Here is a 26150-nt window from a genome sequence, read left to right as displayed (position 1 = left end):
AAACCCTACTAAACCCTACTAAACCCTACTAAACCCTACTAAACCCTACTAAACCCTACTAAACCCTACTAAACCCTACTAAACCCTACTAAACCTCAACATTAAAGGCTAGATCTTATTGAATTATGTGGTGGTCCTATATGGTATTGATTCTAAATAAACAATCAGGATAGCCAACGCCCGCAAAATGTCAAATATAACATCCATATTAATATTACAAAGTACGATAGCTATCTCACTTCAAAAGAATTACAATCGTGAACTCTCTAAGCATCAGCAGCAGTTTCTTGACCAACTCGCCAATCTGCACCTGCTCACAATTCTAAAATCCATTCACTCAGATTCAAACGCTACCAAGCAGCATAAGCAGCAGAAGTAGCCTCTTTGAGTTCAAATATATCTTTGGTGCGTGACCCAGAGAATAATTTCTAGTTAGAAGCACACTGGGAAGATGGCGTTCGCTCACAGCGTGATCGGGTGGTAATTTGCCTTAGAGCTGAAGTCAATTAACTTGCTTCTCTGTTATCGTTGACTAGTCTGAACGTTTCCAAATACAATGAGTGGCATGGAGTCATAAATTTGGTTATTCTGGGGCAGAAGCGAGCGAACGCATGCTTACCGCCGTTAAAGACATACATCATTGATATTCTCGGCCGGAAAAAGAGCGGCTCCTAGTCATAATATTGAAGAGGCAGATTTTTTTTGATTTTTCCTTTCGACTGTGATCTTCGTCAATCATATCATAACTGGGAGAACAGAAACGGATAGAGCGTGAATAGGAGTATGAATAGAAGCGCGAAGGATAGGGGTAGTGAATAGAAGAGTGAATAGGGGCAGCAAAAACAGTAAGAGTATAGACGGAGGCTGTATAGGGGTGGTAATAGGGGTGGTGAATAGGAGTGATAATAGGGGAGGTTAAAAGGAGTGATAATAGGGGAGGTGAATAGGAGTAAATGTGGTTTTGCACAGGGGATAAAATTCAAAGCTTATTATAATTAAACTCTGTTTGATTTTGCATTTATTTATATTCTTATGATATTACACTAATACGACCTAGACAGTAGTTATTGCGAAGAATGAAGAATATTGTATACGTCTCCAGAATCAAATAACTTACACATGGAGGAAGAAAAAGGGACGATTCTAAGTATTAACAAGCGTGATTGCCGATATAGCCATGAGCTGTTCGCTATCGGACTTCGACCATCAATTTCCAACTTTCTATTCTACCTGCCAAAGGATCCTTATTTTGAAAGTGAATTCTCCTAATTTCAATATTATCAGATAGTTGAGTAAAATATGTTCTTAGATATTTTATAGACGTCATAAACGAATATAATCACATGTGAACACTGCAAATCAAATGATCGGCGCAATGCTAGTGAAAGTACCCATCCACACTCCCAGCCACAGGTACCTGGTGGGCATTTACACTGCAGCTTTTCCAGTGTCTCCCGCTGCGCTGCTACAAAGAGCTGACTAAACGGATTATGGCCTAGTGCCCTTAGCTTGACAACGGCAATACCCCTATTTGAATACTTGGTATAGAGGAAGACGATCGATCGTCTGCATCGATCGGAGAGAGATCTTGGATACTGTCCGAGGAGTTAACTCTATATTGTTACATCTGTCGGGTTTTCTATATAGATTTTTACACAATTGCGCGTGCTGATGTATTAATGGTGAAGCAATTTGGCCCTCACGTCAATTACAAATCGAGTCATATGAACAATATCAATGATAGTGAATTCTTTGCAAATAGCTGCAATAGCTCGACTCAACTAGACTTGTATTGATCATCAACCCAGTATGGATCTAACAGGTGCACGTACCTATATGGATCCACTTTGGTCAAGTACCCGCGACAGAGTACATTGATCCACCATACCAGTGACACACACCAGACTATCAATATTGCTCAGACAAGTAGAACCAAATATTCGGCAAACGTGTCCTGTGAACAAAACTTCGCGAGGCAATCATATTGAGGAGTGGCATTTGCATTTAGTAATCGCTGCCGTTGTGATTCATTTTTTTGCCGAGCGTTCACCTGTGCTTGCTTATATTCGAATTATCATCATCTGTTGCTTACTTGATAGTGTGGAGATAGATAACCACCGTAATTTCGTAAGCATTTCGGCTTTTTTTTTCTTTTTTGCTTTAATTGTGTCAAGTACTTAGCTGATTTTCAAAGTTGCAATAAATGATTGTCTGTAAAGATACCTGTTTTCTCTCAGGCTGAACTATGAGTAGCTGCATACTATTCGTCTTTACAGTATAGCTACAACTTATATGAGTGGAGAACTGCATTGTAAGGCTATCAGTATATTTTGAACCAATTGCCACAAAAATAATGACACAATGTATAATAGAACTAACAATAATATAGTCGTCAAAATTTTGAATAATTTTTATGCTGACAAAATCCTAGATTAGTATCATATTCTCATAATTTAAAATTTATGTTTCAAGTAACGGATTGAATGCTCTCTCCGTTATAAGATGTGGAAGTAATCTAAAGTGCAAAGGTTGTAGAAGCAGTTGATAAAACGGGAAGAGACTGACTGGCCTGAGAAAAGACAAAAAATAAAAATAATTTTCTGGGACTGCTCTAGGTACCACAACTACTCGCCTATTTCTCACCAGTTTATCATTTCCACGGTTTAGTAATAATCTACATCATATTAATTTATTATATTATTCAATACACCAAAATCCATTAGTCGTTGGTAGTCTCGTTACTGAAACTCTGCGGCGGTATTATTGTCTATTTCAGTTCTGAGCATGCTCTCGACCGGGCGATCACGTCTCAAGATCAATTCAGCGAAGCAATTGATAATTACTACATAATTAGTGATTTAAAAACTCATTATCATCGCTGTTACCTATACACTACTAGAATATCCATTATATACAACATAAAAATAAAGGCTGGCCATTTTGAGAGCGGGGTCTGCTTTTTAATTCGTTATCAGATGCCGCCGCGATAAAACCCGGCGCCCGAAATTCGCCGGACAAGAACACGAAAACGATTTTGAACTGGTTTCATTCAATGATTCTATGATTTTCTTCCTCACTAGTAAATACTTTCTTCTTCAGACGATTATATTACAAACTTTGTCAATTTGCCTTTTTGCAAAGTAGTGTGTTTTAGGGCAATATAAAAGAGCAAATACTTTGCTTCTGGTGAAGATAGTAGTAATCTGATGTATCAGTCCGGAGGCGCGGAGATACCAGCCCGGGTTCTTTTTCGTAGTAGTGACAAATGCCTATAATATTAAGCATTCGCTACTATCCGTCTTATTACGATCTGCCCATTGACCTGTTTAACATGTTTTATATTATATAGCTCTACGCTGTCTTCGGACTAATATTTGGGTCAGGTTTGTTTTGAGACCAGACGGTTTCATTAGTCAGTATTATGAGCCCCATTTTATCTAGAGACCTCAATATAATAGAGTAATCCTTATAATGGTCATAATATACGATCTATTAAATTACTGGGTGGGCAAATTCTCTGAATCATGCACACTCTAGACTCAAAAAAACTCAACTCGTCTCGGATTTCTCTCAATCTCACCTCTCTTCCCATCTTCTCTTGTAATACCTCATTCGCTTCTCTGCTTTGCTCCGTCCGCTTCTTCTACGAGCACACCTTGAATTGTTTTTGCTCGAGAATCTGCTCTTTCTTCTTCGCCGCGGTCTTAAGTTCCTTTCTTTCTTCCGCTTGCCGAAAAGCTCTCGTCCTCTCCACTCTCCTTCTCATTTGCACATGCCGTCGTCGCCACTGCCACCGTCTGCCGCCCCCGCCGTTGCTGTCGCAGCCGCAGCAGTCGCAGTATCTTCTCCTATGAAGTCCCAGCAACCTCAATCGTCGGCAAATTCACAGCTTCAAATGCTTCCTGCAGACCACCATGACGCATCTCGCCCGCACGACCACTCCCTACCTAATCCCATCGTTCCCGTAGAAGAGGACGACGATGACTTTGATTATGAGGCTCTGCCAAAAAATACAACACTTGCTTCTAATTTGATAGCTGGTGCTTTTGCTGGTATCATGGTATGTGTTTCAGTCTTATCTTTGCCATTACATGGCTGTTCGCGAGAGTAACAAACAGTGGGAATGGAAAATTTCTATTATCGACCAAATTTTTGCGAATTGCTTTTATCAGTCTGAAATGAAATACTAAATTATGATATAGGAGCACACAGTCATGTACCCTGTCGACGCAATCAAGGTAATATCTCTTTCAGTCTTCCGCATTAGAAATAAAATTTATATTTACTAATTGAATTTTATTTTAGACGCGCATGCAAGTCGTCTCTACTGGTGCAGCTTCATACTCTGGCATTTCTAACGCCATCTCACGAATATCAGCAACCGAAGGAGCTCGTGCGCTCTGGCGCGGTATCACCTCTGTCGCGCTTGGCGCCGGGCCGGCTCACGCAGTCTACTTTGCCGTCTACGAATCATCCAAGCAAGCTTTTGGAGGCAACGAAGGAACTGGATATCACCCAATTGCTACTTCCTTGGCCGGTGCTTGTGCCACTACTGCCTCTGATGCTCTCATGAATCCTTTTGACGTTATTAAGCAGCACATGCAGCTTCCGGGAAGCAGATTTGCAAACATTAGTGCCTGTGCTCGTAGCATTTACCGAACCGAAGGATTCTCGGCTTTTTACCTTTCCTACCCTACCACTCTCATAATGAATATTCCGCTCACTGCCATCAATTTCACCTCCTACGAGGCACTGTCGAAGCTCATGAACCCGCAACGCAAGTATGATCCGCTGAGTCACTGCGTTGCCGGTGGTTTAGCTGGTGCCGTCGCGGCCGCCGCCACCACTCCATTGGACGTCATCAAAACATTCTTACAAACAAAGGGAACATCTACTGATGCCGAGATCCGCAACACGAGATCGTTTGTTGATGCCGCGGGAGTGATTTATAGACGTGAAGGAGTGCGTGGGTTCATGCGAGGATTGAAGCCGCGTATTATTGCAAATATGCCGAGTACTGCCATTTGCTGGACGAGTTATGAGATGGCGAAGTTTTACTTATACAAAAGTTCTCCTTGATTTTTTTCTTGTTATATTTGAGTTTCACGCAAGTTCTATCCATTCATTAATATACTCATTGATTGTTTCTTTTGTCTCATTTTTAATTTTCTTTTTGGGTCAGTTATTTAGTGTTCGGTTTTACATACAGTCGTTTTTTAATGGGTTGTCGCGGGTTCTGTTACCTGCAGTTTATGTACTCGAATAGGACTTTTCGAATCCTTTTTTTTTCCTTTGTTCTGCCGTTCCAACCGTTATTATCATCTATATGTGCTGTATATTTGGAATGATCATTGCATGTATATACTCTCGCCACTACTCGCACTTTGTGACTTTGTGATCTTTTTTTCGTTGCTTAATATTTCGAGTATATTTGTTCTGACAAACAGATATGAGCTTCTATTTTTTTTTGCGAAAACTCTCAGTTGATGGGCAGGAAGCGATGTGACACGGATATGAAGTTTTGTGCATTTATTTCTGTTTCTAGAAATGTTTAGTTCATTCTCTTGTAATTTGCAGTCGTCATTTCATAAATAGCAGAACAGTCCGAGTATTGTCGATAATGCCGAAAATCGGCCCAACTGGAGGTTTTGAGATCACGGGTTGCAAACCAAATCAACCTGTGACGCAGGTTTATTAGTTTAAAATATGCACCGTGTTCTTTAAGTTATCAGCAAAGAGTATCTGAGGTTGGAGACTATTTCAGACATATTTAGTCAATCACGATATTTCGAAACACTATATAAACGATTGGAAATCGATTGACTATAAAATTACAATATGATAGATAAAAATCCGAGTTTTTCCTTGCGGAGAAAGGCGCCGACGACATTGCTTGATGCCATAGCCAAGGTTGCTGATTACCGGATCTCGGGTCTACGTCTTCGCGACACCTCCTCACACACATCCTCTTTCTTCACCGATCTCATTCAGCTCCTCTAACAATGACATCCCAAATTATTTCTTTTTTTCCTCAGCTGGCGCACATGCCTACTCTTTCTTGCCTTGGTGTTCCATGCTTCGAGATCGAATGTCGTTGTTGTTGGCAATGCGATTCCTAGCGTTACTGTCTACAAGGATTCCCCAAGAATTCCCCAGGTGACGAAGTTGCAATGGACTAAGTCATCAAGAGCCACCGAGACTGTAAGTCTCTATTTGATTAGTTTGGGTGGAATGTTTAAGGTAATAAATGTATACAGGGGAAATCTCTTGTGTTAGTCACCTGCGTTTTCTCTCTCGGTTGCTCTTGCTCGCTACGTTCCAGGTTGCATCTCTCCTGCGTCGAAACTCACCGACGAAGGCGTTATTATCATATCTATGAGTTCCGGAAACGGTACCTACGTGACTACTGCGTGGACGAAAGATCTGGGAGACGCCCACGGTAATATTAGCTCCCCGATCCGACACTTGCACTTGGTTCTAAACTTCATATTAATCTTGAAGCGGCAGATTATTTTTAGCGGGTATAGATATAAGATATTCGCTACCTTGGTCGAGGATGAAGTGGTTATGAGTATATGGGTTGAGCCTGACGGCACTGGCATTAGCAGTATCTAGTTTCAATGTGTTTTGAAGTCTGATAGATTAGATGCTAACATTTTGATAGCTTCGGCGGCTAACAGCTCTATCAAGGTGATTAAAATATTTTTGAGCGGACAAATTTGCACTGATTTGGGCTTCTTTGAGATGGTGCGTTTCATACAGGAATTTCAGCGTCATATACATTATTAAATTCTTAATCGTTATTGCTTTGAACTCCTAGAGAATTAATGTTTAATTACCAGCGACATCTACAATAACAGGTTCTTATTACTTTAACTGCACGAAACTGGCTAGAAATAATGAACTTACCGTAACCGAAACTGCCATATCCGTCGATTTCTGTTTCCAGTGCTATCTCAAAAAAAATCTAGGTAAATCTAAATGTATGACAACATCTTCTCTAATCGATTTGAGAGTAGTTCTAAGTGATTTGAGAGAAGTCGTTTAATAGTCTGTATCACGTAGCGTTGTAAGTAATACCGACTTCATTTCCGTATTTGTCGGCATTATATTTGAATCACAAAGTCGATCAGAGTGGAAGTTGTACTTATAACTTTAATGTACATATTCTGATTTTAGTCTGCGAAAACTCAAACGGTAGCCCCTGAATTTGTGAACGCTTGATTTAAACTTAACCCTGCAGGCCGGCTACTTTTCGGGGGGGAACAAAACCTACACCGATCATCAACCTCCCCCTCACCCTGTGTCGAGCTCTACGAATAAATTCCGTAATTATGGAAAATCACTCTTCCTTTATCACTGATTCTCCCTGTTTTTTTGCTACCGACGACGGCGGAGTGGTAGTGACCGACCATAAGTAACCCGCCCCTCGACAGCCCATCGACTGTACGGGCTATGGCTCGGGCTCTTTCATGACTGAATCTGTTCTCGCTCTTATGAAACCGCCTGCAACTTCGATGCAGACAGACGTGGAAGGGTTGAAGCAGACAAAGTCAGGGAGAATCAGCAGCCCGAAAAGGTGCCGAATCGGGGTGAGCAGGCATCATCGTGTCATTGAGGGACACTGGCACTCCGCGAGAGTCAACACAAGCTGGGAAGGAGTCCGTAATAAAAGCCATCTCCTGCTCTCGCTCCTCCTGCGTTCACTCCTCCTGCGTTCACCGTTTCTGCAACGGCACTGACTCCCGACACTAGACTCTCACAGAAGCTGCTTAAGCTACTACTAGCGTCTCTTCGACGCTTTATACGAAATATTGACTCCCCACCTGCTCTCGTCCGTACAAGATTTCTTGTTTGTATATCACTGAAGTTCAGGACACCAATGCCAGCTTCTTCTTGCACACTGCCCAAAAGAAGCAAATTGCTAGGGACCGCGCGATCTATACGAATCAGATAGGCGACCGCTTGAGTCAATTTGCCGCTGTCAATTGAGACTCTCAAGACCACTGTTGCCGAAATCCGCGCTTAGGTAGCGACCCACGATTGCATCCCTACATATCTTTACTCTGAGATTGACAGTATGTCTTCCAAGCTTGCAACGTTTTATATGTGCTCAGCCTCTACCACTGGTCTCACCGCTCGTGTCACCATCGTCTAGAGATCATCACAGAGGCCAAGGATACTGCAACAATCTTGCCGATCAAACCAAGCTCTTCACTGCCAATTTTTTTCTCCACGCCAACAACGCTGTGACTCACCTTCGTATCGACTTTGTCAGCTCGATATAAGCAATCAGAAACCGGCTCCGCGCCCCCGACAATAATAACGTCATCAGGACTGATAACAGCCACGACTCATCCAACATCTACAGTGAGCGCCAGCCCCTATACAATCATCATTACTGATTGAACGGCTAGAAGAGCAGCTCCACAGGTTTGGGATGCACTGGCACCCCATCCTGACCAATTCTCGGTCTTGATATATCGTCTGGACCCCAACTCCCGAGCAAAACTAGCCTTGCCAGCCCAATCGACGCCATTCACGATGAGCATCCCGCCACATGCACTGCTATATTTCCCGCAGCCATCTTTCGGTTTACATGTTCTTCGTGATCCTTGATTCTAATTCATGGTAAGAAGGCTTTATTATCAACGTCGAAAACCCGCTCGACGTCGACACGATTTGCGATGAAATTGAGGTACACTGCGATATCAACATGTGTTTCTGCCCGAATATCTGTGGAACCTCCAAGGCTGGTGGCAACGCTATTCTTCTCTACTTCTCCCGCATCTGCTGCTAAGCCAAATATAAGCGCCACATTCTGTGCTTGTATACATGTCTCACCCCATGCCAACGCGCCTTCCGCGTTACGCACTGCATCAGTTCTTTGATGCTGAAAAGACTCACTCTCTATGACACCTACTGTTGATACTGTTGCCACGGCTCAGGACTGAGACCTCGAACAATCCCGGCGAGATCCCTGATGCCTCTACAACTACTAATGAAAATTAAAGTCTTTCAACGAAACTGCCAATGATCTGCCACTCGACTGCCCTCGTGTCTGACTGCCTTGATGCAGACCATCTCATGCTTCAAGAGTCACATCTACATATGTCTGCACTTCGTGAACATCTCCACTAAAAAGCGTTCTATGTGACTCCAATATTGATCGCATTCATGTGCTCACCTTCTTATGCAAATTGTCTCTTTACCACTTTCAATTTTCTATTAATGGTGATTTTACTACGCGGATGCTACTATTTGTTTTTATTTCATTCCAAATCATGAGCCTCTACAATCCTATAAACTGAACACTACTCAAGAAATTATCCCGCTTTATTGCCTTTAATATCAAAATGTCAGTGGTCTCAATCTTGACTGGATCATTAACGACACTTTTAACCTTCATAGTGATCGGGACTCCACACAGGCAGTCATTCACAACAATATGCATATACTGAATGTTTTCCTGACACTGAGTGGGCGATCATCTTTTGGCAGGCCGATGCGGATCTGCTATTGGCCTTGTTTCTGTCGCTTCTAGTCGTACCTTCCATGTGCACTGGTTTCATGCACAGCGCCTCGACTGAAGCATGTAACATGTTGTCCAATCAACATCTTATTGAGTGGTAACTAGATATGCTGCTCCCGATTGGTACACTTTGAGGCAGATCATTCTTCATCTCAAATGTAGAACTGTTTAAGGTTTGCTCTTCCGAGCTTGCATTGCTACTAACTACTAATGAATTCCTCCTCGCGCATCTCACTATCTGCATGATGCTGGCCAGCAGCACTTTCTGGCATCCTGCAGATGTCCATCCTGCAGATGGCCTTGTGGCGAGTAATTCCACGCTTCAAAGCAGTTACTGGACCAAATACTGTTGCAATGATGATATTAGAGGAACATGTAGTGTGGCACATCATGCAAAGAGGCTCGCGCTTTTGTCCCTGTCTGACGACAATACAGCTACTGCCACGCGGGCCTTGACTAGCTTCCTTTCCATTTTTAGCACTGCTCAGAATGAGTACACTAATGTATACCGTTGAATATCTAGCATCGCTTTCTGGCCTGGTCATCTGGCAGGTACAATGCGCTTTGCATCCATGCCTTGCATTGTGCACCCGTCCCCTGCACTGACGGTGCCAGACCTTGTCTAGTCAGACAACACATTGACAAAGTCTTGGTTAGATCGAGCCAAGCCACTTTGCAAAAAGGTTTTCTCTGGGGTTACTCAGAGCACTGCTATCAGCCTTGAATCTGATCCTCAAGATCTTGACTGGGATTGCCTTATATATGAAGAACCTACAAATTCTATAAATGCTATTCCAGCCTGTACCACAGCTGGCCACGATGGAGCATCTGGTATCATTAAAAAGGTTTCCGCTGAGCTGCCTGCATTCTGGTGCCAGTTCTGTATATTGCTTGATAAGCTGCTGCATTGTACTCAGATTTAGTCCGCAAATTATCAAGCATCGCTACATGATTGTATTGAAAAAATCCGGTCGCTGGGGCGCATGAGAAATAGAATTGTATTGACCTATTGCTCTCCAGCAAGTCTTTACGAATTACTCAAGCAGGTTGATAAAATGCTCTGGCTGCAAGCTCTCATAATATTCGTTACCTGCAACACACTCAGGTTGCATACTGGGATATGACATGACAGATGCAGCGTTCTCTCTATTGCACTCGGCGGATGTCATTCACCTAGAAAGATTGTGGCTGCCATGATGAGACATTGCTGTAGCATTTGACAGCATAAATCAGTACACACTGCTGCAAGCTGTTGCCAGCATGGGACTCCTACACACTGCTCTGAAATAGGTTCATGCCAACCTCCTAAGTCAGACTATCCTTGCCAACCAACTTCATTTTACTTTTGTTGTTCATACTGGCAATCCTCTAGGATCAGCCCTCCTCCGTTTTTCTGGTCTACTCTTCATCCCTTTGCCATTTGGTCTGCTGTAGGTGGACAGCCGTATGGATATGATCAACCTCATAACAGTTGTTCAGGGCACTCCTCAAAACAATGTGACAACTTTCAAAAATATCCCTACTGAATGTGCAGAGTTGCCCTCTCGTCCATGCCATGTCGGTTGGTCTCGGACATGATTTGTGATACAAGCAATCCAAAGCTCGCTCTTTGCTGCCACATTTCCAGATCGTACTCGATTGAAGGCGCAGTCTGATGTCAAACTTCTTGGCATTATTTTTTATTAACAAACTACCATTAAAGATCTATATTGCCTGGTGACTGTCTCAATTATGTCTAATATCGATAGTCATTGGCAGGCTTGGTGGCAGCTCATTACAGTATTTCTGGCACAGCCCTTTGCAATTTGCCCTTGGCATGCGAGCGACCAGTCGATGAATATAGGTGTAATTTTCAGCATCAATAACTATGCAGGACGGCATTGATGATCTGTTAAAGGTTCAAAGGGATATTCTTCAGTCCTTTGGGTGCACATATTGTGACACCTTTCTCAACCCTTAAAGTGGAGGTAGTGATCATGCCAATTAGTCCCCGCTCGATATAAATGCTGCACGTCAGCCTCTCATTATACCTTGAACTCAATGCTCACGACCCGGTACGCAAAATCATTTCATGGTGCTCACTCACTCGAGTCTTAACAGTCAGATCCAATTGTTAAAGAGTTTATGCGTGTCAATTGCAAACACAACCTAGATCATCACTTGGCTACTGGAATAACTCTTCAAGGTAATCCACAGGCGGTATTGCAGTGAGACTACTTGTACAATCCTGCATTGCGATACATGCATGCAACCTGCCAATTGCAGGTGTTGTGAAGTACGAGTGATATTTAGCAAGCCACAGGACCTTTGTGCTCCCTTGAACGGGCTAGTATGGCTTCATATGGGATACGGCTGGTTTGGCATGCAGTTGCCCATTTTTAATCACCAGGCATTCCACTTTTGCTGTGCGTGTCATCGGATTGACTCTGCGTCTGATGCTTTGCTCAAATGCCCATCAATCTCAACACTTCTGTACCTGCTTGGATTGACTGGAGCCCTAATTGGAACCCGGGATGGTATCAAATTGGTCTGAAGCTTTTTTTAAGCAACGTACAATCATTCCCTCACTTCAGTAGGACAGTTAAAAGATGTAGAAAACCGCTTTTAGATTTTAATTTGAGTAAAATTTGAATTATATTTTGGCCTATACTTCGTTTAAAGCGGAAATAAATTATGTGTATTTGCTGTGGCATTTCTTTATGAGATTCATCAGATAATTCACCGTTCTGTTCCTGTTATTCCTGTTTAGATTTTTGCGTCCTTGAAGTTCTTATTAAGTGAGGCCTTATTGAGGTTATGATTTATATAATTTCTATTTTATGTTATAATTTAATTTATAATTTTAGTTCTAATTCTTGCTTTATTCTCAGTTTATCTTTCCTTTTTTATTTATTTTTTATTTAAAATTCTTTGGGTTATTGGTTATTCTGTCAGAGTGCTCCGGTTCTGTGCTCCAGCCGCATTTGTGAGATTCCCATAACAGTAATAGCATTAATAAAAAGTTTGTTTATGCATGGTAATACTGCAGGTGAACACATTTTCATGTAATAGGGTCTGGTAGGGTTTAATAGGGTTTAGCTGATCATCATTGCATAATCCATGGGATTATTATTACAGCAGTAGCGCAATGCTTAATGTCAGTTAGTATTCATAAATTGAGGCCAACGCTTCATTTTCAGTCTACTAAATTTACACAGCACAGCTTAGCCTGACAATCGCTTTTATAAAGAACTAGATTGTGAATATAATTCTGTCACTCTTGAGATGTAAAAAATTAGGATATCTATCTGGTTTAATATTAAGTTTTCTTTGTCAACTGGCCACGTGACCTTGGGCATTGGCTCAGGTCAGCTGTGCCATCCAGACTTCAGTTGAGATTCTTGTCATCGCACGATTGCACTGCGCTATAAATTGTCTTGACTGCTTATCAAATACTGCCCTCAATTAGGACTTGTCCCTCATCTTCTGATAGTTCATCTGATTATTGTGGCTTTATTTATTATAGCTCAAAAGCTTTCTATTCTGTCTAGCTTTTCTTTCATCTTCTCCATCTGACAGCTTCACACTCGCATTGTCGTCAAGATGAGAAGAACCAATGCAGACCTTTCCGTCTCCATCAGGTAGGCGACTTCTTTGGAAGAAATTTTTTCAAAGCCAAGCATATTCGGAGTAGCTTCATTGTCATTGAAATCTGTTAGCAAATCGATAAACCGGCGTCTAATTTAGGCTGCATTGTGTATGCTTGGGACTATCGATCTACGGCTACATTCTGGACTTGACTCGGACCGCTCTTGCCGACGAAGTCCAGACTCTCAAAGGGTTAATTACCATTCATCAAGTCTTGCAAGAAGGTTAACCGACACTTTAGAGAAAGCTCAGAGCTAAGTTGGCTGCATCGATAGTTGTTAGTGAACATGATAAGCCTAGATTGGAGCTAGACCAACCCCCGTAGCGATGAAGCCGACGAGGCGTCCAAATTTAGTTGCGAGATTAGTTATTTGAAAAGAAATGTTGAAGAGTCTGACTGGTCTCAAGAAATCGCTGCTTGAAAAGGAGCAGGACCTGGGGGTATACAAGGCGGGAATGTGCGAAGCTTAAGACAGTTGAGTGAAATGCAGCTGAGCCAGCTGAGCCAGTATAGCAATGACAGGGCGATTCATGACCAAATTGAAAGTATTTTGATGGAGGTCACAGCGTGCTGCTGATGCCGTGTATGGATTGGCTGTGCCCATAAATGCTGATAAAAACGACTGCCCCCTAGCTGTTTTCTCTCGGTGGTTGAGAAGGATTCTGCTGTGGCGACTGAGTTTACTTTTGCTTTCAACGATTATTGCCGATGGTCACACCAGCAATCAGTGTCAGGTTTTCAAGGATTTGACATTATCTTCTAGTGCGGATTGCCGATATATCGCTTAACTAAAAGGGTTATCACTTGCCTAGCTGGCGAGAGAAGTGCGACTGCATGATTATTAGTGTTACTCGTGAGAGCGCAATTGATTTTGAGAAATTCTGCACCAGTTTAGAAGAGAAACCGGCACACCTCATCATCGATTAATAGACGAATCATGTGATTTCCAAACTTTATCGTGTCGTCTCAATCAGAGTGCCGAATCATTGGCTCCCTCTAGAGCAATAAATGGAACCTCTAACGGATTTAATGGCGATCTGGGCGAATTGATAGAAAAGTTAATGAGCAAATCTGCAGAATAGGTTGCCAAGGCGGCTACCCGTCCCAATTAACTGCTGGCTGTGCCCAAGAACCCTGGATTGTCCTTGTTTGACATGAAGATCTACGATGTAGGGAGGGGCGGCGGCAGCTGTTACCAACACTGTCGCTGCTCTAATCTAGGAAGCTTCTGAGTCACGACCACAAATCGGTGGTTGAGGCCGTGATACAAACTCCAAAGTTGCTTTCTATAGGAAGCGCAACAGATGGACTGAACATTTGATTTCAGCCGCAAGCCGTAGCAATGACCCCTAACGTTCTCCTGGGAGCTTCGATGATGTCGCCAGCGGCAGCAACTCTTTGGAGCAAGCTATCGTTGCCTCATATGACGTCGCCGCGCAGACTGCCTAGATTGTAGCCGCAATTCGTGTCAAATCATCATTGATTCCCAAGGCTTGGGATGGACTTGAAGTAGCTACCAAGGAATTCACCTCTACGAGCCCAGCTTTGGTCTCGCAAAGGCGATCAGTTTTGCAGCGGCATCGAAGAAGAGATGATGAGTTTGAAAAGTTGGATCATATTATGTTTTCTGCGCATGAGTTTCAGGGATGGAATATGGAGCAATATGCTGAGATTTTAAAGATGGAAAATGAGCCGTCTCTTTGAGCTGCTTTTTTGAATAAGATACGGAAGTGTAAGATGCGGAAGTGAGTTATCGTGGGATAGATTAATTTTGGATGGTCGAGAACTGCAAGAGTTGTGCTTGCGTCTTATTTCCATTTGGTTGTCTTTACAATCATTACGTGTAGTCAAAAACATACCTACTCCGATGTTAACGAATAGAATAATGCGTTGGTCATGCTCCAAAAATCTATCTATATATTTCTTTGAACTACCTATAGAGCACAGCTGAAAGACTATACCATTAGAATCTCTGTCTTTTTCAAAACGGCAGATTGAAATCTGCAGATAAATTTGGCAACCTGATTTTCTTTCTGAATAGATAGGCTAGTAATATCAGATCTCTAATGTGTTGTTCCATATACCGGATAAGAAGGAAGAGAAATCTCAGAATCGTAGGAATTTGCTAACCCGTGATGACCGTGCCGAAATTGCAAAGAGGCATCGCTACAGCCAAAAATTTGATCCGAGCTACCTTCAAATATCGGTACTGACTCTAAAACTGCATCGGCAAAATTTTCCCCAGATATTATCATACTCATATACATCAAATCCTGCTCTGATGGCATGAAAAAGTGATCGTCACTTGCTTCGTCCATGATACCTATGGTATGCTGGAGCTCATCATTTAAGGGCACTGTACGGCTCTTTGATGGTGATATGCAAGCCTGAAGTAGAGCAAAAAATTCCTCCTTCTGAGGTAATGCTGGCGGATGAGTGCGAGCCAAAAGCCAATCAGCAAAACCCTCGCTTCGCGCTTCTGCGCAGTATAAAGCGGCATACCTGGCCCAGAAATCTTTGTTATCGTATTTCATCCAAGTTTTGGACAAGAGTGTGGACAATCGTTGCTGATGCAGATTTGGAAACATTCTACTATAAAATGTTCTAAAGCCAATGAAACCATTAATATTTTTGATTCCGATTTTAGTAGAGCTAGACTTGGACTCTAGCTTCTTTAAGACGGCAATTGAATTGAGAGCAGGGACGGTTGTTGAGACCTCCATGCCACAAAGAGGGTCAAAACCAATAACTGACATATGAGCAGTGTGCCGAGATTTTACGGCGGAGGTCCTTAAAGAAGTAGGCCTATTGTAGTCAAATCGCATGACATTGCAAAATGGTTTAATTGCTGGATTTTTCCCAAATCTGCTGATAGTCCTTTTCTTCCGAATAGCACCAGTGTCCGACTCGACTCGCTTAGCCTTTGTAGAATTTAGAAATTGCGACACCATTGAGAATCAATATTAGGGACTGTCTGGTCAGGTACTATATATTTCCTATATCTTGCAATTAGAGATAGAAACAGCTAGCAATATATACTATGTACTTACCTAGCTGCGTTGCCGATCTGGCTGCGATGGAGAAGATAGAAGTGCGGGTTGAATGATGCAAATAGAACAGCTAGTTCGGGGGGGGAGGGGGAAGAGTTGTAGAATGAGGCTCTTGTCGGTACTTTGGTGCAGGGCTCAACATTAATATATACATTTTGCTCCCCCAGAATTTAAGCCATACCGCACACTGAGAGTTGCCAGTATGATGGATGGTAACGATACAAAATGTGTAGCATTGGTACCCCCTATTTAATATGTAAGTGTATGTCTGATTAAACTTTAAATTGATCAGTACAAAATAGAGCCCTAATTATTAAAGTTTATGAAAGTGGTGGGCAAGTACAGATCTGTGGCTGTACTTTATGTGAAACTACTTATCGCTCTGCTTTCTTTTTTACTCCACTGATTTGTGGCTGACTCGCAAATAAACATTCTGAAAGTCTTCCGATATTAGAGGTTTACTTTCAATTGAATATGGGGCTGATGTGCTTAATTCATATACTACGGATCGGATTAGGATAAAAAATCGTACTCTGGTGTTCTGAATACAAGAAGCCACATCTCTACCATCGTAATTGCTGTCTTGATTTTCTTACTTCATTGATCAATGTCAATAATCTGCATTCTTAGCTCATGCCTAGCCAGACACAGATGCCATTAACGTTTTCTTATTAAGCAGGCATTACGCTTATATCTGGCTTTTGCTAGCCTAACGTCAATTGTCAGTTGAAGATATCTATATAAAAGTCATAACTACCTACCAGTTATCAAGTTGCTTACGGTCGAGCCCAGACACTTTAAGTAAGTAAGACTTCTCTGTAGGTGAAGGATAAGGGCTTTTGCTGTGAGATTTCAACCTTTTCAGAAGAGTCAGATCTGCTGATGATTACTAGGAAGGAAGAAATGACAGCCGCTTACCACTCATTCAAAGCATATTGAGTACCATGCTCAATTACGATCTTCGTTGACTTTTGACGATTAAATCTTATACGATTTCGTGCAAGGCTGTACGCGCACCTGAGCTTGTGAACATCTTTTTTAAACATCAGCAGATGACATATTATAGCATGAATTGCTCGCAAGCTGTCCAAAATACAGCTCCATAAGGCTTGCACTGTATTTTTGACACCAGTGTATTGCTTGAGTGCTTGTAAATCCTAGCAAATACTAGTAAGTTACAAGATATTTTTCAAAGTTCTGATATTAAGAACTAACCCAAGTAATTCTATCAACAGCTGTTGCAATTGAAGAGATATGAGGCCGCTCACATAACTCTATCGATTCGCGGATCGCTACTATTTCAGTCCATAGATCAAGTAATCTTTTCAAAGACTGGTCAGCCCAAGAGATCAAGAATTCTGGGTTGAATAGTAATTACCTGTGGAAGATGTCGATAGCCATTTCGGGAATGTAACTATGGGCGCCGGGAATCAGAGTGGTGTATTCAAGCGTAGGACTCAAGCAGCAAACTTGATATAGACTTGAGAGCTAATCGAACGCAGAAATGTAGAACGGATATCAGTAGGATATATGCTTTATAATGGGGTAAGCCTCATTTAGCCCATTTGAGATATCCACATCGATAGTTCGCTTCAAATTCTGACTTATTGCGCCTTGCCGTTTCATATTCATAGCCCACTAGCCTGAATATTAAGTAATCATAAGTCAGTCTCTGCTTTTCCTTCTGGCTCACGCCTTATTGTGGTCTTGAGCAGATCCAAAACACACGCTCTTCATTGATACCTTTATTTCGTGATCATTTGCATGTAAGACTCTTGATGTCAAGATCAAAGGGGATGCGGTAACTGGAAAAGCGGTTTCCACCCATAAGTGTTAGGCCTTTTGATGCTGCCATAACAGGGTAAGCAGAGATGATTGCGGCTTCAAAAATTCAGAATTTCATGCTGCCTCATTCTCAGCTCAGTCTAGCTCATTACTCTCAAGGATGTTTCGACCTGAAGACGAAATAGGCATACGGAGCTCTTTGCAGGGGTGCGAAATTAATATTTCGGTAGAGTTAAAAAATCCGTTCAGTTTTCTCTGGGCGTTTTAGATCAAGCCTCGCGTCCACTAATAAATCTCTATCTGCCTCTTTGAGTTGACTGCTTGTGCAAATTTTATTTGCCGTCAATACATGAGACAAAGCCGTAGACGAAGCCTATTTTTCTTTTCGAAAGATTGTGCAGAAAACATATACTTCATATTTTGCCCGACCTGAACATTCCTGAAAATAGCGGGATGCAACTGTGGAACGTTTTCCTTTCCTGATAGAATATTATGGTATACAGAAGCTGATAATAGAAATCAGTATACACCGGGTAATGATTGGAGCCCAACAGTTCTGGCACAATGTCAGTGCCTGTGCAATATCTGCACAGGCCCACGCTCCAAAGGATACATAATTTAATCGAGCTTCTATGCTCCATCCAAGAAGTCGGATTTTTCTGCAACACTCTAAGAACTTAAAGTCTCACAACATTTTGCAGGCCTGGTATTAAGTTTCTGATTCCAGCAGGTATACGTGCCTAATCGCTACTAAAAGAAAGCTCTACACTCGTCGTCAAAGACAGCGCCATCGGGTAGTTCTACTACAGAATTCAGCAACTTTCATAGTCATTATCGTGCTTTGGTTCTGCAGTGCAAATTATATCCCACATTATTGAGATCTCCTACAAGAATTGCCTCCCATTTTCGATTATCAACACGCGTATTCTCAGGATCTGGGTATTAGAAAAAGATCCTCGGTATTTTGTATTATCGCCCATAGTTTGCGGGACAATAAACACAGATCAAAACAAACTCTTGAAAACCCAATGTGAGAGATCTGGCTTCAGGATCAATGGGTATCTTTTCTGTAGTACCAAAAGAGCAATCATAGCCTTCGCAAGCTGTGATCTCGTTAGTATGTGCTCTAGTATTGCTCTACCACAGAAACTGCGCCATAGCTGTCCGGGAGCGGGCACTTGTTTATCATTGGTTTAAGGCAGTAAGATGAACCGCACGCCATCCGCCTTAGGTTTCAATGAGAGGTCACTTCTTTACCAGCCCCCACCCCTCTCCAATTCCGTCGCCCATTTCGCGTCACCCACACGTCCAATCGTTGTTAAATTATGTCTGCAGTATTTGAGCGCCCTCCATTACCGTATGTAGGATTTGCGCACCTTTTTAGCCACTGTTAGGCCCTCTGTGCTAGGAGAGGGCGTGCGCGCGCATCAAGTCAGTCCTTGGCAGCAACCCAAAAGATTTAAAATCAGACACCAAGTTATCCGACCTGAGGCTGGCCATCAGACCCGCACCTAAACCGTTTCTGTACAATATTTGCTCTCGCAAATAAGTCAAGATAGACAAGCTATGATAGGAAACAGCAGTTATACTACAGCACAACTGGCGAGGGTTGTTTACCGGCTGTACTAACCTGTTGAGACTAGCTCATAATACCGAAACCTAAACAAAAGTGAGCATCTAACTCTCTATACAAATATGCACATAGAATGCTGATTAAGTATGGCCCCAGTTATGTTGCCCTATACTTCTTATAGCCATGAGGGGTAATGGGCATTAAATCATTGTGTAGAAGCACATTGATGCCACTGAACGGCTTTGCAACTTCATGTAGCCATCAATGTCTGAAAGTGACTCAGTTGAGACTATCGACTTTTCATCAATGCCACAATACTAAGACTTCAAACTCCTGTAGTAGACCCTCATGGCTTTCCGCACATTTCCTGCGGTCCTGCTGCTATGGTGAGCTTTATACGACTGTGGATTCTTGGTCCATCAATGCTAAAAAAAGCTACAACAATGATGGGCACATAATTGGCTTGATGCTGTGAGTGCCATCAGTGATGACAACTTGCTGCAGACACCCGCAGATGCCACTGAATACGAGGCTCTTGCCGATACCAGCCGCTTATTGATGCTGAACAGCTGCTGCATGCACTATTTAGTAGTGCAGTATATGACTAGTGTCAAACAGTAGCCACTGCTGCACATTCAACATGTTACTGTTGATGTGGTTCTCGAGCGCATCGGAGACAGTATGCGTGAGCTCAGCTCCATCCAAGAAAGCAGATCGCTGGTCGCCGTTTGCATGATTTGTCAAATTTCATTAATGGCAGCATCCATGTCATAAAAGTGAACCGGCAGACCAGTCAACATCAACCCTAAAAATCTTCTTTGAGGCTGTCAGATCCAGGTTGTTATCGATGTTGCCTTCTTCGCCACGATGTTCTCACTATCATATCAGTCATCAAGCTGCAGCATCCAGCTGTAATGGTTGTATGCGATTCCCTCCACTGCCATCAGATCCTGCCGCTCAACGTTGGTTTCGCCATTGACATCGTTGCCATAAATGAACTTGTCATAGAACCCGTCAAAACTGCAAGATCCCGCAGTAGAGAATGAGTATTTTCATACATAACAAAGCTCTCGAACAGCCAAGATAACATTCGGGAATGGTCAGAGCTGAATCGGCACGATGCGACTGTAGTTCTGCGGGTGGGTACTCGGCTTCCCCATATCGCGAGTCAGACCTGAGCACGTACTCACCACAGAACTAGAACCTTATGTAGTCCTTGAGATAGGGCGACCTCCGCTGTATATAGCAGAGTGCAAGCTTATGAAATGCGAGCGATTCCAGCCTTGTCCCGCGGGTCTCGCAATACTGCAGCGGAGTCTTATTCATGGCCTCATCGATGTCGTCGGTCGTGATCGGCATCCAATAGTCGACACAAAACTACACAACTTGTGGTAATGTGCTAGCTCGAGCATGGTGCGGGTTGCTCCTGCTCAGAGATGACGTGTCTGACAACACACAAGATCAATAGTCTCTCGGCCTCTGACGCGAGCGGCTTCACGGTCGTCAGCGATGGCAGAATGGCCTGCTTTTCCTGCACGATCGCGTCGGTCGCATCGCTATATTTGATGCATCTTTGGCCACCTAGCAGCATGCTGAGCGCGAATTTTCCATCTGCAGATTGATGCTGGTGCTCATCCAAGCCATCGTCAGTTGCCTCGATGTACAGAATCAAGTACGGGTCGTCTCTGTACGCGATAAACATCCAGCGCCGACCGTCAAGCTCTTCGCAGGTCTGAGGGCGCCTCGCGGTCGGGAATGGGTAGTACCATTGACATTACTCGCAGCTGTCGTCGTCGACTTTTTGCAGCCTCTACAGTTGTCATGCCGCCCAATCTCGTGCTCCAATCGTGAGGATGTTGGTCGGCAACGACGCCACTCGCCACTCGTTAGCTATACAGGGCAATTCCTGCAGCCCGGGTGACCATCCGCGTGCGCCTACCGACCTCGCGCTAGATCGTCTGCGTATGGTTGTTCCTGCGCCGTTCCTGCCCGGGGTTGATGGCGGTGACGGGATTAGAACAGAAATTCGATGGCTGTGCGCGCGCTTGCCGCAAGTTAACTTCCATCTTTGGCGCGTCGCAGACCCAGAAGATGCTGTGCGTGTGCACACTGCCGCATGTCTGCCTCTCGTACCGTACAAACTCTTCTACGATGCTAAACAGCTGCTTTAGCACATGCTTGACCAGCAGGTTAAACCACAGCACGAATTGATGCGTCACGACGTGCTGGTTCTCTTGCAGTCCTGCATCACGAGCCTGTAGCGCGCTCGGTCCGGCAAGTCCTTGTAGCGCTAGTAGTTTGGCATACAGCTCCTTCCACTGGAAGCCGGCGCAGATAAAGGTCATAAAGATCGGCGTCAGGCCATTGTGATACATCACCTAGATTATGGTCTCAAAGTCACGCTGCCGCTCGTGCCAGTCCAGCAGGATGCTCACCAGGACCACGTCCGCACCGAGGACTGCTTGCGCGAGTAAGGAGTCAGCCGGCGCAAGCATGTCGCTGATCTGCTCCTTGCCCATCCGCTGTACTCGCCGCCCTGCTGCGATGCAAGAAGAGCGCGTAATTGTGTACCTCCCCGTGCATGTACGTGTTGTAAACTACATATTGCCAGAGAGCGTGTCGGACAGATCGACCATCCTCGAACAGCATCATACGGTGGGCGTACGTCTTTAAGCCGACACGGCGCTTGCGCAACGCAGAGAAGACCGCCGTGCCAGGCGGGTACAGCGTCGGAAAGGTCATGCATAGCAGCTAGATTTCAGGCCATATCCACAGAATCGGCTGTTGCTCAAAGAACACATCGGCAACGTCACCTCGCCCGGTTGCGTGTTCGGCAGAGTCGCGGCCTCGCCGAGCTTCCACGTCGCTGTAATCCGGATGGTTTTGTACCAGATACCCGATCGATCCAGATAAGCACCAAGTTCCGCCGCACGACCACGTCTCGGGTTACATAGCTACAGCCGCTTTGCGCCCGCTGGCTCTGGCCCAGGCTCGAGCCTGATCATCAAACGCTTCCAACGCAATCAATGACATCTGCTTCAGAAAATATCCATTTTAGAGCCACAACTGCCCGAGTATTGCATTCGAGCGGGAGACTGCGCAGATCCACAACCGCACAACCACAACCTCTTCCGTCGGCGTCAGCCCCGGCAATCCCTCTGGAGTCAAGAGGGATCCATGTTGATGTCAGGCGTATAGAACAGGTAGATCTCATCTCTACAGTGTCTGCAGACTGACCCAGCATGTCAACTTTTAGATCAAACCCTAGCTTGTGGCATCCTGCACTGGACGTCAGGATCAGTTCGGCTTCGATGCGGCTTCGAAATCTCTCAATCAATCTGAAGTCCTCGAGCTCTTTGTTGAAGTCCGCCATTATATCGGTTACTGCTAAGTCCATCAGTACTGCTGTCGGCTCAGCTCAGTCAGCAACTCTTACACTTATGCTCCATCCCGGAGTCGTACGAGTCCTCGTCTGCGGCCTCTAGCCGTCCATCGTCCGACTAGTCTTCTGCGCTTGGTAGCGTTATTCTAGATTTCGATTCTTGACTCGCTCATCCGCGCTCAACCTCGTCTCCGCAACTTCTTTGTCCGTGGCGTTCTCGTGCGTTTCCTCTCATACATTTGTTCTCGTACATTCGCCCTCGAGCTCCTATCTCTCGGTCCTCGTACATCTCTGCGACCTCTCGTTGTAGTTCGCCGGTTGCTGACAGTACGCGCTCACAAATTTCGATATCGTTAGTATGCGCACTTGCTTGAATTTCTTATTAACCTACCTGTCTCTTCTTAAACGCTCGGTCTCTCGACTCTGATGCTCCGCAAGACTATTCGTGTTGTCGACTCACCTGTGTGTACCTGCATTTACGCATGGTACTATCACTCACAGTCGCAACACATCTTGATAAGACAATAGAGATCTCAGTGAGTTGTGAACACCTGCTCACAAACTCGTCGCCCGCTCCTCTGATAGTACATATTTTTCAGCAACTTCAATGGATAGCTTACCTGTTTTTGATTAATAGGCACCGTCTCTCTAGACGATATAGCGCCGCCCCGGTCTTATTCTGTCGAGCTCTCAACTTTCGGAGCACTCGAGCGCGTCGGTGTTTCACTGCTGCTACCTGTCTTGTCTGTCTTGTCAACGCATCGCAAAGTACTACCTACTTTCTCTGTAGTACCTCTATCTCTTCTACGTGCTGCAGCTATATTACTTGCATTCTTGACAGGAGCACACGCTCTCCTCAATTTTGCCTTTATATAGATGAGGTAGAGAACATGATACAGCTTCCATTTGTTTGTGTAGAATTTTTGAGGCCTTTGTACCACTCCACAATGTGCTACATTGATCTTGGTATACTGTATCTGCCTTCGCCTACCTTTAGAATAGTGTAAATAAATCATAGATAAATTACAATGAATTTTTTTCATCCTACTGATTTTATTTTAGGGTTATTGCTGCAATTTGTGGGTTGGACTTACATTGTGCAGCTCTTGTATATTTAAATACCTGTAAGTTCTTTAGCATTTGTTTTATGGCCCTCCTGACTGCACTCCCAACTGCAATTTATCACTCTATTTTGTTGCTTCATCATTTACCTATACCCAAATCTCTCGCATTTAATACAGATGATTACATCCTGATAGTCAGAAAACTTTCTACTATTTTTCAGTCTATTTGTCGTTGCTCTAACACCAACACACTGCGCCCAAGATATCTGTAAAATGCACACATTTAACTTGGTTTATGGCAGTAACTGACAGCTTTTGCTCCAAATGAGAAAGGCCGCATCTCTTCACCTGCACCCAGCTTCTGTCACTACTCTTGTAGTCATCTGAGTGTCTAAATACTGTGAAGTCACATTGGCAGGCTGTAATAACTATCATACAGCAGCACCATCTGTGCTGCAATGGAATCTGTGCACTCACCTGGCCATTTCTCAGCACCCAGTCGAAAGACTAAAAATAAAACCAATTTTGGTTGTCCCAACTGCTGACCTTCAGTCTCTCACTGAAATTGCTTCTGTGAACTATTTATGTTTACGAATTATACTTAGTAGCAAATTATGATGGGAAATGGCAGTTTAGCTATGGCATTAGTGGATGCATCTTGTTTGCTGCACACACCAGCCAGATGTGGCTAGGCACTGCACCAAATCTCATACAAAGGGGAATGCATATCTCACAAACATTACACATAATTTGCAGACAGAGTATAGTTCTTAGTCGTGTTATGGTGTCCATGGCATAACTGTATGGGGGCCTGCTAGCGAATATGTTGTCACCCTGCCCTCACTCACTTCTCCCGAATTGACCCCCAAAGTCATCATCATTGATTTCATCCCCCATCCCATCTCCTCAACTACTACCCAGCAACCTTCATGTCTGAACTAGCCACTTTCTGACCCAGTCAGTACCACTCTACACTTCACAACCTTGTCTTATCATAAATTTACTTTCCTCCTGCATATACATTTCCCTAAAGCAATACTGAGGTGCAGAACCTTTTTGAAGAGGGCAGCATATGTCATCTAGTCTGGGTGTGCAGTACTTAGAGTATCTCATACTAATTTTTGTTCCATGCCAGTTAAACCTCACCTGGAATTTTGCTAACGAATATAACTAAAACAGCGAGTGGGGGGTTTGAATTCTGTATTTGTTGCACCATAATATATTACCCACCAGGTGATGTCTACTTTCGGCATAGTGTGAAGGATATACATGGCTCTGAGAAATTAGAGTTTAATACTAGGCTTTGGAAAGAAAATGGCACAGGCTTACAAGTCTCTTTGTATTAGGGTCTGCTCATCTTAAAATAATGTTTGGTGGTCTCTCTGACATATATTCAGGATGTCACTAGTAACTTTCAGGAAATAAGCGAAGATAGCTGGGAGCACAATGTGAATCTGGCTATGTGTCTGGCATCTTAGGTATACATATACTGTCTGCGAGCAATAATTTTCGCGTCAATGACGAGATCTTAATTCCCATAAAATTTACTGAGTGCAGAGTTCATGATATATCAATAGATGACCCGGATGTGTGGGATTGGTAACACGCTCACTGTGAGACCTTAAGATGGCTAGCGTGAAAATGACTGGGACCATTGTGCTTTGGATGTGAATTTCTGACAGCCAGCAACTTAATTGGAAATTATGTCAAAATTAGCAAAATTATTATTGTTATATACTTTGTGCAATTTTCCGGTTTAGTGATAAAATTGCTGCTGTGGTGGTGGACGTATACAATGCGAAAGCAGGCTGTTGGCACTCGTTCACTCGAAGATTTGCACGGCCCGTCCATGAAAGCAGATATTCACATTAGTTGATATTTGAACAAAACAATTTAAATACCACTGTCTCCTGCAGGGTTTTAGTAGGGTTTTTGCAAAGATAAACAAAGAGATGGCGTGGTCGACCCGACAAAGAATGAAGTGCTCATGCTTTGGCGCACGGTTTGTCCTCTCCAGCGCTCACTCAATTATTATTTTTCCGTTCAAAATTTATTTGAATCAGCTCTTTGCCATGGCAAAAATATGCTACTTCTGTTTCTCTGTGTCATGACATTTTTTCTATTGCACTGGGATTT

General features: G+C 43.5%; 5 protein-coding genes across 5 annotated transcripts; 3 read left to right on the top strand and 2 right to left on the bottom strand.

Moving 5' to 3' along the window:
• Positions 1-4034: 4034 nt before the first annotated feature.
• Positions 4035-5425, top strand: V2V93DRAFT_134971 (mitochondrial carrier domain-containing protein). The gene is made up of 2 exons (XM_066906820.1): positions 4035-4238; positions 4306-5425. Exons 1-2 carry the CDS (start codon positions 4215-4217, stop codon positions 5077-5079), a joined length of 798 nt encoding a protein of 265 aa, XP_066768224.1. The 5' UTR covers positions 4035-4214; the 3' UTR covers positions 5080-5425.
• An 881-nt stretch (positions 5426-6306) lies between these two features.
• On the top strand, positions 6307-6606 carry V2V93DRAFT_318063 (uncharacterized protein; the record flags this gene model as incomplete). The annotated part of the gene is made up of 1 exon (XM_066907251.1): positions 6307-6606. A coding segment is annotated over one exon (300 nt), but the record flags the coding sequence as incomplete, so codon positions are not given.
• Positions 6607-14502: 7896 nt separating this feature from the next.
• On the top strand, positions 14503-15178 carry V2V93DRAFT_384529 (uncharacterized protein; the record flags this gene model as incomplete). The annotated part of the gene is made up of 2 exons (XM_066912218.1): positions 14503-14563; positions 14617-15178. The coding sequence occupies 2 exons, from the start codon at positions 14503-14505 to the stop codon at positions 14862-14864; spliced, it is 309 nt and encodes a 102-aa protein (XP_066768222.1). The 3' UTR covers positions 14865-15178.
• On the bottom strand, positions 15078-16428 carry V2V93DRAFT_134952 (uncharacterized protein). Its single transcript, XM_066906819.1, has 2 exons — positions 16211-16428; positions 15078-16156 (listed from the first exon to the last, which is right to left on the bottom strand). The coding sequence occupies exon 2, from the start codon at positions 16109-16111 to the stop codon at positions 15224-15226; it is 888 nt and encodes a 295-aa protein (XP_066768221.1). The 5' UTR covers positions 16112-16156; positions 16211-16428; the 3' UTR covers positions 15078-15223.
• A 439-nt stretch (positions 16429-16867) lies between these two features.
• On the bottom strand, positions 16868-17611 carry V2V93DRAFT_357156 (uncharacterized protein; the record flags this gene model as incomplete). The annotated part of the gene is made up of 5 exons (XM_066908022.1): positions 16868-16919; positions 16972-17067; positions 17129-17367; positions 17426-17531; positions 17589-17611. The coding sequence occupies 5 exons, from the start codon at positions 17609-17611 to the stop codon at positions 16868-16870; spliced, it is 516 nt and encodes a 171-aa protein (XP_066768220.1).
• Between the last annotated feature and the right edge of the window lie 8539 nt (positions 17612-26150).

The sequence above is a fragment of the Kockiozyma suomiensis genome, assembly GCF_038497685.1.
Source record: "Kockiozyma suomiensis strain NRRL Y-17356 unplaced genomic scaffold V2V93scaffold_2, whole genome shotgun sequence".
Lineage (NCBI taxonomy): Eukaryota > Fungi > Ascomycota > Lipomycetes > Lipomycetales > Lipomycetaceae > Kockiozyma > Kockiozyma suomiensis.
Note: the sequence above shows the minus strand (reverse complement) of the source record. Positions and strands in the feature narration are given on the sequence as shown.